The sequence below is a fragment of the Myotis brandtii genome, unplaced genomic scaffold, assembly GCF_000412655.1.
Source record: "Myotis brandtii unplaced genomic scaffold, ASM41265v1 scaffold299, whole genome shotgun sequence".
NCBI lineage: Eukaryota > Metazoa > Chordata > Mammalia > Chiroptera > Vespertilionidae > Myotis > Myotis brandtii.
The window spans coordinates 1188367-1201440 of record NW_005361430.1 but is presented as its reverse complement, the minus strand read 5'-3'; the positions used below and the strand labels follow the sequence as shown (position 1 = coordinate 1201440).

Sequence of the window (13074 nt, the reverse complement as noted above, 5' to 3'; positions counted from 1 at the left end):
TGCTACATTGCCGAATTCATTTATTAAGTCTAATAGTTTTTTGATGGAGTCTTTAGGGTTTTTTATGTATAATGTCATGTCATCTGCGAATAACAACAGTTTTACTTCTTTTTCTCCAATTTGGATGCCTTTTATTTCTTCTTCTTGTCTAATAGCAATGGCTAATACTTCCAGTACTATGTCGAACAGGAGTAGTGAGAGTGGGCATCCCTGTCTTGTTCCTGTTCTTAAGGGAAATGGTTTTAGTTTTTGCCCATTGAGTATGATGTTGGCTGTGGGTTTGTCATATATGGCTTTTATTATGTTGAGGTATGATTCTTCTATTCCCACCTTGCTGAGAGTTTTTATCAAAAATGGGTGTTGGATTTTGTCAAATGCTTTTTCTGCATCAATTGATATGACTATGTGGTTTTTTTCTCTCAATTTGTTTATGTGATGTATCACATTTATTAATTTGCGGATATTTTACCATCCTTGCATCCCTTGGATAACTATTAATCTCTATAAAAAAAGAGACCCCATCCTGAGAGGGAGGGGGGTGGATTCTTCCCGCTGGTTACCACTGGGAGCAAGCAGCTGCTTTGCCCATCTATGTAAGTTTCTCCTACTAAAGCTCTTATGAACTTGAATAAGGCTACATGTCAGTTCTTCGGAACCAATCCTAGATTTAGGCTTTCCCCCAACAGTACATTTGAATACATGATATAATTTAATCCTGAAATAATCCTGTGAATCTCTCTCTTTAAAAAAAAAAAATTCTGCTTTACAAAGGAGGAAGTTGAAACTTAGAAAAGTTAAGTGACCAGGCCACAGTCACAGTCACAGTCATTTAAGAATATGGTACATCTTGGATAATTCTGATAGCAAATTCATTAGTAATAAGCCAAATGCAAGCTAATGCTGCTCAAAATCCCCTATAATAGTACTCTTGGGAAAAGAATTTATTAGAATTGTAGAATTTCTAAGTGCAAGGAGTTATCTTTCCTTGGAATTTAGATAGGATAAACAATTAAATGCCAAATTCAATGGTTGTTTTTTCTCTATTTTTAAGACTCAGAGATTGTGGATGTGAGCAACAGATCATGTCTCTGAGAATTAACTCTTTCCGGAGAAAACTCTGCAGAGTCTGGATCCTGACCTGATATATGGTCCCTGTAGATTCTAGATTCCCAATGGGAAAAGGAACCATGAAGAGACTGAGCCCAGGAGCTCCCCACCCCCTCCCCCTTTTTTTTTTTTTTTTTTTTTTTTTTTTTACAGGATCCCAGTGATGTCCTCAAGGAGCAGCTGGCTTAAAAACTTCTTGGAAGGAAAAGGAGGGATCTTTGTTACAAACTTCCTTCCCTCCTCCTGCTTCTGTTCCCTTACCCTCTGCCCCCTGCAGAGTTGTGTTTTCTGGGAATCGGCAAGTAGGATCACAAGTGGTCTTTTCTTTTTTTCACTCTCTCCCATAAAGAAAGCTTTATCACGTGTGGCCTTAAACTTGCAGCAAATTGCAAAGAAATGGCTCAAAGGCTTCAGCTCTTTCTGTGCCCTGGGAGCTGAGTGAGATGCACGTCAGTGGCGTTGCCAGCCTGGCCTGTTCTCTGCCGACTGCCAGGGAAAAGAGGCCAGGAGGAAAGAGGAAAGAAAAGAGATTGCCCAGGGGTGAGGCCATGCCCTTCATCTTTTCTTCCTCCTAATCTGCACTGTCTGTATCCATCCAGGCTCTCCCCACCTGGCAAAACCCCTCAGAGCTGCTGGATCATCCACCCCAGTCTGCTCTCTCAGTCTGTGGAGTGTGGTCCAGCCGCTTGCTGAGCACATTGAGAGGAAGTGGCTGTCTTTGATCTCCACCTCCAGGTAAGATTTGGTTTCTGCATTCCTATTTTGTGACTATCACGTCGGATCCTCGCAGGGGAGAGGTGACTAAACCCTATGAGTTCTGCATAGTGTCTTATCCATAACACGTTTCCATGAAAGATGTTGGGCCCCTTTGTTAAGCTGGTGGAAACAGAGAAGAGACTGGTTAAAGAAGTCAGACACACTCAGATCTAGGTTCCCATTTTGACTCTGATGTTTATTAGTTGGGAAGTTTTTGACAAGATGTTTCACTGCTCTGAGCCGTATCATTTTCTATGAAATGGGAATGATAATGTCAAACTTGGTCAGTTGTTTTGAAAAATAGCCAAAAATATATAAATCACCTGGCACATAAATAGTACCTATTAAATCTGAATCTGACACAATTACTTTTATTGGGAGATCAGCTTTCTAGAGAACACACATTCCTGAAGGTAGGGATCCTGGTGTCCAGGGTCTCACATCTTCATGTGAGATGACTGAGAGAAGAGTGTTGGGAAGTGGCTGCCTTTCTGACTTGGGGCAGTCTTTGGAAGCTGATTGCTGGATGGTTGGTCACAGGATCAGGGCATTTGTGTGCTCTAACTATAACCTTCTGAGGCCACTTGAGCTCTTTAAAGACTGGAGGATTGATTTTCAAACCTATGGGAACAGGGAATTCCATTTATTTATTTTTTCAGACTAAAATGAAGAAATTCTGCCTGCCTAATTTTCCCTCTCTAGAATAAGTTATACTTCAACCCACTGTGTTGGATGAGAACTTTGCCATGCCTCTTTCCTGGAATAATCTCTCCAAGTGGTAGGAGAACAATTAAGAATTTTCCAAGCGCAAATCTTTCTAAATATCTGTGCTGTTGCTCTACGTCTGCAATAGCAAATCAAGAGCAAAAGAGAACGAGCACCTGCAGGCCCCAAGGATCTTTCTGTTCGTGTCATTGAGCTTCTTCCCCCTCTTTTCACAGAGGGATGAAAAGCGCATGCTCCTTGAAACATGCTATACTTGAGAGGATATGCAAATTAGCCATCAAAATAAAATTATATTTTTACTAAAGCTATTCAGTGTCAGTATTTTAAGTGGGATATCATTTTGCCCTAACACAGCATCGATGAGGATGACCATAGTTCTCTTGTTTTGATATCACTCCTGGAGACTAGTTAGAGAGATTTTTGTGTCAACATCTCCAAATGTAAGAAGACAATGTATTTTGGTGTCTTAAGTTTTTAATAAACTTTTCAAAAGGAGATTTTTTTTCTCCTCAGCATTTACATTCTATTAACCCTTTTAATGTTTTCAAACCCATGTGAACAGGAAATTCAATTTGTAAGTGATAGTAATTTTCTTATTATATAATTTATTTTCATTTTCTAGTCACTGGCTGATGGGAAATAATATTTCTAGACTCCTAAAACAGTAGGTCAGTTTGACTTGTATAGTTTAGTTCTTAGAAGAAGACTGCATTTTAAACTGTACATTTAACAGTATTTATTTTGTATTTTAAAAACTTTCAGGTTCATATATTTTTTTGCTTGGTGATATTTTTATTATTTTAAAGTCTTTTCATATAAGAAATTGGTGTTTGTTATAGAAAACTTAGACAATATAGACATACAAAACATTTTTAAAGATCATCTACAATATCACCAACCAGAAATAATGAGTGTTAACATTTTCTTAATGGCATTTCTTAAGCTTTGTTTCTATGCATATATATGTGAATGTGTAGGTGTTTCTTATATAAAATAGAATGTTTATACTGCTTAGGAGCATGTATTTTTAAAACCAATTCTATAATGAAAATAGTTATAAATATACTATTTATAAAATTTACTTCTTTACACTAATTTCTAAGGGCTTCAAAAGATGTCATTGCCTGAGTATACCATAATTTACTGGACATTTAGTTAGTTTTTTTTTTTAATCATTATAAGCAATGGGTTTCTCTAAAATTTTAATTAAAGGTACTCAGTAGTTTTGTACTAAAGAAACCTATTTAACATTGTATAAACTCATTTTTCCCCAGACCCTGTTTTCATTGTTTTTGAAAAATATTGTTCTGGAAAAGTAGTTTCAGTGATCCAATGGATATATAGAGTTGGTCGTTGGTATCCGATAGTTGGTATGAAGAATTTTAATTTTTTAGTTTCTTAGAATGTGTCTTTTTAAAGTCAGAAATGATGTTGAATTCTGTTACTTACTGTTTTGCATCAACTGAGATTTTATTATTTTTCTATTTTAACTCTCCTTTTACAACTTGAAGTATGATCGCCAAATAAAAAGTATATATTTAAGGTGTACAACATACCTTTGAATTTTTAATGTAGTGATTTAGGTGATATAGTTCCTAATATTATTACATTTTTAGATATATATTAATTATAAAATATTAATTTGAATTTACTAGTATTTTTTGTATTTTAGCATGTCTAGATTTGGTCTGAAGTTTTCCTTTTTGTGCTATCTTAATGAAATTTTATTATCAAAGTAATTTTAACTTTGTCAAGTGAATGGAGACTATTATCATCTGTTTCCATTATTTGCTGTCTTTCCTTGAAAGACATCTCTTGGCAAAACACTCCTATTACATCATCAGTCCTTAGTATTTTTGTTTAAGAGCTAGTTTTAGAGTATTTTTGTTAAGGCTTCCTTGGCTATTTTCTTCTTCTGGTTTATATCAATACAGATAATTAATATTTGCTAGAAAGTTATCCATTTTGTCAAGATTTTAGTTATTTACATTGTGCATAATTTTTATGCTTTATACTCCTAATATTTACATCTTATTAATATTGTATCCTTGTGTTTTTGTCTTTTGATTTTGTTTAGCATTATCACCTCTTCATTTACTTTAGTTTTTAGGATTTTTAAATCTTTTTCGGTTTTACTCACTTTCCTTTGTCTATATTTTGAACGTTGTTAGGCACATTCATGAAATCAAATAATCTAAAAGTTTAATAATTATTGTTTTAAAACTAGTTCTTTGCTGTACACTTTTCGACTCATTTCACACTCCCTGGAGGAATTCCTTCCACTTTTAAATTGTTTAGGTCTTTCTTTTGATATTTAACTCAGTAACATACATACATATTGGCAGAATAAACCTAAATTTCTACCACAGCACTTGGCACTTTGCCCCTAACTTTATTTCTTTAGTAAGAATGATGGAAATATGGAAGACCTCTATTAATATGCAATGCATCCTCTGATAAACATTAAGGTGACTCAGAAGTTATTTTATTTTTGAATTCTTTCACTTAGATTTCTTTCTCAGACTGTCACTGAGAGAGCCATGAGGAATCCTAAAGAAAAGGGGACATAAGATATGTAAATATTGATGTGAACAGGGATAATATAGGTTCAGAGTATGTGAACATGTCCAAGACTCAGTAAGGGAGGGTGGGAAATTAAACACAGAAAGGGAGGCCAGAGATTACTTTCGCCTGAGTTAAATCTAAGTCTGCAATACAAATTTTACTGTGGTTTCCTTATTTGTCAAACTAAAATGATAATACAAATTGGTGCTTTCTAATTTTTTTTTCCTCCATATTTTAAGGGTTTGGATGTTGGGGACTTATAGGAGTCACAATGTGGTATTCTAGGACTCTTCCGCTAAGAGGATAGATTTAAAGGCTTTAAAGATTTAATTCTAATGAAGCAATATTCAAATGACCGAATTCCTCTTCTTCCTTTCCTGACTGCTTCTAGTTTAAGCTGGCAAGACCACAAAGTTAGCAAAATTCTGCCTCATTATTTATTCCAAAGGCAACATTTAAATTTATTCTTTGCCATAATGAGGCTTAAACTGGAGAGAAATGCTGGCACCCAACTCCTGATAGCAGGATTATTTAATCAAACATCCTGGTCTATTTTAATTGAAAAACTTTGCCAACTTACTGTGGTACAATAAGGTACTTTCAGGTCAAATTATGTCTACAGAATTGTGATCTATTGTGAAATAAAAATATTATTTAATAAACCACGTGAGTTTGAATGAAATGTTTTTGTTTTTTACTTTTAAAATCAACTTTGACAGATCAGAGTCAAGGAACATTTTCATAATGGACACTTCATCCAAAGAAAATATCCAGTTATTCTGCAAAAATTCAGTGCAACCTGTTGAGAAGCCTTCCTTCAAAACAGAATATTCCTCCTCAGAGAAAAAACAGCCCTGCTGTGGTGAACTAAAGGTATCAAACAATTAAATGCTAAAAAACTGTAAGTAGTGAACAAAAGAATAACAGCAAATTAAGTGGAGTTGATACTCTTGGCTCTCTGTCTAGTTATATTTTCTATACATTATAACTAGAAGCAAAAATTTGTTTCCTTTTTTAAAAATGGCCTTAGATGCAATTTATTGAAACCACCGTGTGCCAGGTAGTGAAAGCAATCTCTGCCTGACCATGTAGATCAGCGGTTCTCAACCTGTGGGTCGCGACCCCTTTGGGGGTTGAACGACCTTTCACAGGAGTCGCCTAAGACCATCGGAAAACACATATATAATTACATACTGTTTTTGCAATTAATCACTATGCTTTAATTATGTTCAATTTATAACAATGAAAATACATCCTGCATATCAGATATTTACATTATGATTCATAACAGTAGCAAAATTACAGTTATGAAGTAGCAACAAAAATAATTTTATGGTTGGGGGTCACCACAACATGAGGAACTGTATTAAAGGGTCACAGCATTAGGAAGGTTGAGAACCACTGATGTAGATTAAATTGCTAAGTACTACTTTCCTGGCTCATTTGCATGCCCATTCTTAACAAAAAAAAAGAGAGAGGAAGAAGAAATGAATAGTTACTAAATATCTACCATGTGCCAGATACCAGATATTATACTATGCACAGTTATAACATTTAATCTATGAAACATCTACATTATTCCCATTTTAAAAATAAAAAATTTGACCTTTCTTGCTGCACAGTATGGTCAGTGGAGGGGATAGGGTTAAATGGTGCTTTTTTTTCATTCCAACTTCCTATCTTTCTTTGTACCAAACATCCACCAACAAATATGTATTTTTGATATAAATGATAACCTACCCTATGGGTACCCTATTTTACCCCTGGGTCTAGCAAAATACATATGCCAGATAGCAAAAAAATTCATGCACCATCACTATGAATCACACAATCATGGGTGCTAGATTTGTGGTTAAGATGTGAAGTGTTTGGTTTATGGTTTCTTATTTTCTTACCTATGAATGGCTCCTACCTCTCTTTGCTTCACCATAGAATAAGTTTTCTTTTCAAAGCCACAATTCTTTTCAATATCCTTTGGAGGAAGGAGGAAGAAAGGAGAGGAAAAAAGGAATTCAACTTACATTCTGAGTAAATATCTGTTATTTCCAAAAGAAATTGAATTTTTTTTTAAATTTTACGTGAGTTTGAGGTTGAAATGCTTGAATAAAATGTTTAATGATAACAAGCTTGCTACATTGTTCTTGGTTTGGGGTTTTGTTTGTTTGTTCATTTATTTGTTTAGTAAGTTTCCAGTTGTGTGTCAAGCTGGAGTCACTAAGTGTGACCTATCATATTTTCCAGGTGTTCTTGGGAGCCTTATCTTTCGTTTACTTTGCCAAAGCACTGACAGAAGGCTATCTGAAGAGCACCATCACTCAAATAGAGAGAAGGTTTGAAATCCCTTCCTCCCTGGTGGGAGTTATTGATGGAAGTTTTGAAATTGGTAGGTATTGCAGATGCCTGGCTTTTAAGCACAAGGTCTTCTAGGCCTGAGTAAAGGACATCTTCACTGTAATTTGTTCTCTCTGAGCAACCAACAATATATTCCAGGTGTTCAACATTATACCAATCATCCATTTCAGAGTTCTCAATCAGAGTGAGAGACTTTCCCAGAGGAGGGAGGAGAGGTGAGATGCTCTCAGTATTTTTGAGTTTAAAAGTATGTGGTGAGTGTCTGTACAGAAGTCATTTATTCTGGAAGCTCTGTGTTTCAAAATTCAGAAGAATCCAAATGGGCGGTATGAAAAATCATTGTAATTATTGAAGAAGAAGAAGATAAGCCATGAAAGGGGGTTTCTGCCCAGTAGCCTAGAAAGAAGAGAGAGGAATTCTGTTGGCAAGACTAGTAGAGCAAAGCAGATATAATAAAATTCTACACTCAGGTGTCTTTAGTTAGCAATTGACTGTAGACAACCTCTTAGAATTTGAAAAGACCAATTGAGTTTAGTCAAAGTTTTAGAAGTAATTTAAGAGGTATAATCCCAGTTAGTCAGCTTCTTAAATTGATAAACTAAGAGGCATTAATTCTTTGTTAAAGTAGAATAGTAGTTCTGTGGTTACTACTGCCAATTGGGACTCAGATATATGCTATAGTAAAATCTTCAATGGCTACATTTTCAGCTTCACTTGATAACTTTCAGGACAGTGAAGGAATATTTTAACTCTTCAACAATTGCTTTTTTGAATTCATACTACATATTTCAGTTTTTAACACTGAATATCACAGAAAGAATTAAAAGAATGAATAGTTAACCTCTTGCTTTTGGGCATTTGCTACTTAAATCTTTCATCATTCTACCAGAATGAAATGTCTAAGTTTAGTGCTAATCATATGTTAATGTTCTAGCCAGTGGTCGGCAAACTGTGGCTTGCGAGCCACATGTGGCTCTTTGGCCCCTTGAGTGTGGCTCTTCCACAAAATACCAACTTCTGCGCATGGGCCACGAAGTTTCAATCGCACTGTACATGGGTGCCCACACGTGGTATTTTGTGGAAGAGCCACACTCAAGGGGCCAAAGAGCCGCATGTGGCTTGTGAGCCGCAGTTTGCCGACCACTGTTCTAGGCAATCTTGTTAATATGCAGGTACTGATTCTGTAGGGAGGGAAATAAGATTCTGCATTTCTAAGAAACCCCAGGTGATGCTGATGCTGGGGGAGGGCTTATGGGACAGTGTTTTTGAAGTCTACAGTAGTGCACACTAATGTCCTGAGCCTTCACATTCACTCACAATGAACTCACTAACTTTCCCAAAACAATTTCTAGTCCTTCAAGCTCCCTTTTATGGTAAGTGCCCTATACCATTTTTGTCTCTTGTATAGTGTATTTTTACTGTGCCTTTCCTATGTTTAGATATACAGTGGGGCCTTGACTTACGAGTGTCCCGACTAACGAGTTTTTCGAGATACGAGCTGTCTCTCGGCCGATTTTTTGCTTTGAGTTTCGAGCTAAAATTCGGGTTACGAGCCAGCTTCAGATACCCCACCGCTAGTTGGCACAGTGAACGTCACAGTGAATGCCACAACATCAGCCCAGCATCACGTGTCATTGTAATGGTGAAAATTGATTTGACATACGAGTAATTTGAGTTACGAGCTCCGTCACGGAACGAATTAAAGTTGTAAGTCAAGGCCCCACTGTACGAGTACTTACCATTGTGTTACAATTGCCTAAAGTATTCGGTACAGTAACCATGCTGTATAGGTTAGTAACCTAGGAGCAATAGGCCACACCAAATAGCCTGGGTGTGCAGTAGGTTAGACCATCTCAATACAATATTGATTTCTAAATGTTATCTGTATTTAGCAACCTTGTTTAATTTTTGTTCATTTTAATTGATTGTCTATAGATGGTGTAGAGTTTTCTGAACAGACAGTTATATTGTTTGAAACATAAGATGATTTTATATTATTCTTTCTAAATTTATAGATTTGTTATTTATTGGTTTTGCCTTATTTCTTTGGCCTCAGTATTAGGGTGAATAAAAGCAGTGAAAATGGGCATCCTTCTCTCATATCTGACCTTAATAAAAATGTTTTTAAAATTTTACAATTAAGCAATGTGTTTGATTGTGGTTTTGATATATATGCCTTAAAAGTTAATTTGCTCAGATATTTTTTCTTATTACAAATGAGTGGCCAATTATATTGAATGCTTTTCTACATATGTTAAGATAACCATAGTTATTTTATTACTTTTCTTTTTTTTTATAATACCTCTTTACTCCTGGAATAAACTATATTTGGTCCTTTCTTTTATTGTTCTTGTGTAGCTTTGATTTCAAAATATATTAGTCTTTCCCTAGCCAGTTTGGCTCAGTGGATAGAGGTTGGCCTGCAGACAGAAAGGTCCCAGGTTCGATTCCCGTCAAGGGCATGTACCTTGGTTGCGGGCACATCCCCATTAGGAGGGGTGCAGGAGGCAACTGATTGATGTTTCTCTCTCATTGATGTTTCTAACTCTCTATCCCTCTCCTTTCCTCTCTGTAAAAAATCAATAAACATATTAAAAATATTAGTCTAATAAGGTGAGTTGAGGAGTTTTCTATTATCTGAAATGGTGTGTGTATGTGGAATCTGTTACTTGAAAGTTTGGTAAAACATATTTTTAAAACTCTATGGAACTGTTGCTTTTTGACAGGCTAGTGATGGTAGATGTGAAAGAATTTTGATATCCAATTCAATCTTTTAAAGATCATTTATCACCATTTATTCTTCAAGTGTATCTTCCAAGAATTCAGAAAGGATACTAAGTAAAAGAACATGACTCATCTACATATCACAGATGCTGAAATGATATCATGCAGTATTTGGCATACCCACTAATGTAACACAAAAACAGACTGTAAACATTGAGTCCTCTATTGTGAGGGAAGTGGGGAGGGGAGGTGGTGTAGGGAGACATTATTTATAAACTGAAAACAAACTTTCCGGTTTTTGTTTTGTTTTGTTTTTACTGTGACACTCTAACAAAACTAGAGACATAATTAGCAATATATTCAACACAAAATTTCCTCTACTAAATACTTAGATGTCAAATGAGAAATCTCATACTCAATGTTTTTTAATATGAAAATTAAAAGGAGGTTAAATCTTCCGAGAGCCATAAAGCCTGGAGCCACGATGTAATCTACTTTTCTCACTATCATTATTGTCCTCCAGGCTAGAAAAATTGCTGTGCTTTTTGCACTTGACTAACGCTGGCAATGTGAATGAACAGTAGTAAATTAGATGATTGCTTGCAGATGTAAGGGAACACTCTTGCTAAAAGAAACACATTGGAAACATCAAGAAGGACTTTAACGCAAGGCTACCCATCAGCCATCATAATCCAGTGCTGCGTTATTGCTAAATTCTTGCTCTATCTAGCACTCTCGTGCTTAGAAAACTAAATGTTCAAAATGCAAATAGTTAATCCTTTAAAGCCCCTTGATATCCAACACCCTAACAGTGTTTATCAAAATATGTTCCAGGAACCATCTTCACCAACACATTTGAGCTAGGATTAAAAATGCAGATTTCTTGGCCTGCCCTCAGCTCCGTGGACTCAGACACTTTCGGGAGCTGCTGAGATTCTGCATTTTTAATACTTCTATATCTCTTACCACCTTGTTCCAGGAATTTTGTGCGGAGGAAAGCACGAGGACATCATCCCTAAAGCATGGTTAGTCAGTGTCTTCATCATCACACGCATCTCCAGAGACATTTTAGAAAGACCTAATTCCACCTTCAAAAAGTATTTCTTAGTTATTTTTTTATAAAGAGATAGATGTGTATAATTTGTGAGATTTTATATTACATAAAATTTGTATTATCACTATACATGGAAGTTATATAATTGATATGTTCCTAAATTGATATGGGTATTTATGTCATTTGTACTTCTACTTTGAATCTTATCTTTTTGTAAAAAGGATATAAACAAATTATAAATATCGTTTGTAAAAATATGAATTTTATAATTTGATTTCATTTATAGTGAGGTACAGTTGTTTTACTTTTTCTTACTAGTTTATATTCAGCTAAAGCAAGAATATGTGTTTCAAGAGCAAATGGGAAGCTATAAGAAGTTTTATTAGAAAACTTTAATAAATGAAGAAACAATAATAAAGTTTACTTCCAAATCAGCAAAGAAATTTTAAGAGAACAGCTGAAGGATGCCTTCTACAATTTGATTAATGATAAAAACACTTCAAAAGGACAAATCATTAGGGTGTGTGAAAATGAAGTAGAAGGCTTGGTCATTAAAATATTCTGACAAAGGGGTAACCTGATTGAAGTAATGAGTAAAAAGACAATTTCAACAGTCTTCTCAGTTTAAAAGAAAGAAAGTCAAATGATAGGAATGATGGTTGGAAACAGTTTAGTCACAACAAAATATCGCTAGGCTTGCTATAGACATTCATTCATTGACTTAACTTCATGTAGTTATTCTGCTGACTTTTTATAAGTTCTCTAACTTATGAACATTTATTCTTTCTTCCAAGGGAATCTCTTAGTTATAACATTTGTTAGCTACTTTGGAGCCAGACTTCACAGGCCAAAAATAATTGGAGCAGGCTGCCTGATCATGGGAGTCGGAACGTTGCTCATCGCACTGCCTCAGTTCTTCATGGAACAGTGAGTCAAATGCAATCATCCTGTTCTTGCTGTAACCAACAGCTGCATTTCCCTTTTTATGGTTACAATTAATTATTTAAACGTTATAAAATGGCCCCTGATAAATTCTATCTTATTTTTATTATATCTTCTTTGGGCAAAATTTCAGAGCACTTGCAATTTTACTTATAATTTAATCTGTAAGAAAAAAAGTTTGAGACACTTCTATGTATTGATGTCAGCAAAATTAAAGGGAAATTTTCACTTATATGTCTTCATTCAAGTGCCTTAATTTAGCTGTGGAGGCAAAATATAGAAGCAAAAAGAAATGAATATATTATGTGATAAATGTCAAATGGGTGTCAAATGGGTAATGAGTGAGTATTACTGGTAATATGCTGGGTCATGGTACACTTGACTGGCAGGACATTGACATAAGGATATGTTAGCAACTCAAAATAAGTATTCCATTTACAAATATTATCTCATAGCACTTTCTCAATTAAAGTGGGGTGTCTGTATCCTTGAACTCTGAAATCTACTTTTGGGGCTTTGTTAGTACATTTGTTAGTGCTTGCATACAACTTCAGTAGTTCCAAAGGTTTTTCACGTTTATTATATCACTAGAGGCCCAGTGTGCATGAAATCTTGATCAAGTAGCTCACTTCCACTTGCCTCAGCTGGCCGCCCCACCCATCGCCACTTGTAGCTCGTGCCCTGACCTCAGCCACTCATAGCTCCCCACTGCTAGTAGCTCACCCCCGTCCCGCCCGCCTCTGCTCGTTTGGTCATGATGGCATTATGGCGTCACAGCCACAGGCCTTTTATTAGTATAGACTAGAGGCCCGGTGCACGAAAATTTGTGCACTGGCAGGGGGGGGGGG

General features: G+C 35.7%; 1 protein-coding gene across 3 annotated transcripts in view; it reads left to right on the top strand.

Annotated features, from left to right (window-relative positions):
* Positions 1-1462: 1462 nt before the first annotated feature.
* Positions 1463-13074, top strand: part of SLCO1C1 (solute carrier organic anion transporter family, member 1C1) — a 51045-nt gene continuing 39433 nt past the window's right edge. For 2 of the 3 annotated variants that reach the window (XM_014542352.1, XM_005869579.2), the window contains exons 1-4: positions 1464-1842; positions 5874-6027; positions 7396-7537; positions 12079-12211. In XM_014542352.1, the coding sequence (XP_014397838.1) occupies positions 5899-6027; positions 7396-7537; positions 12079-12211 (404 nt within the window). In that variant the 5' untranslated portion in view covers positions 1464-1842; positions 5874-5898. Of the gene's footprint in view, positions 1843-5873; positions 6028-7395; positions 7538-12078; positions 12212-13074 lie in introns of all 3 variants that reach the window. The other variant, XM_014542353.1, reaches the window with a different exon arrangement.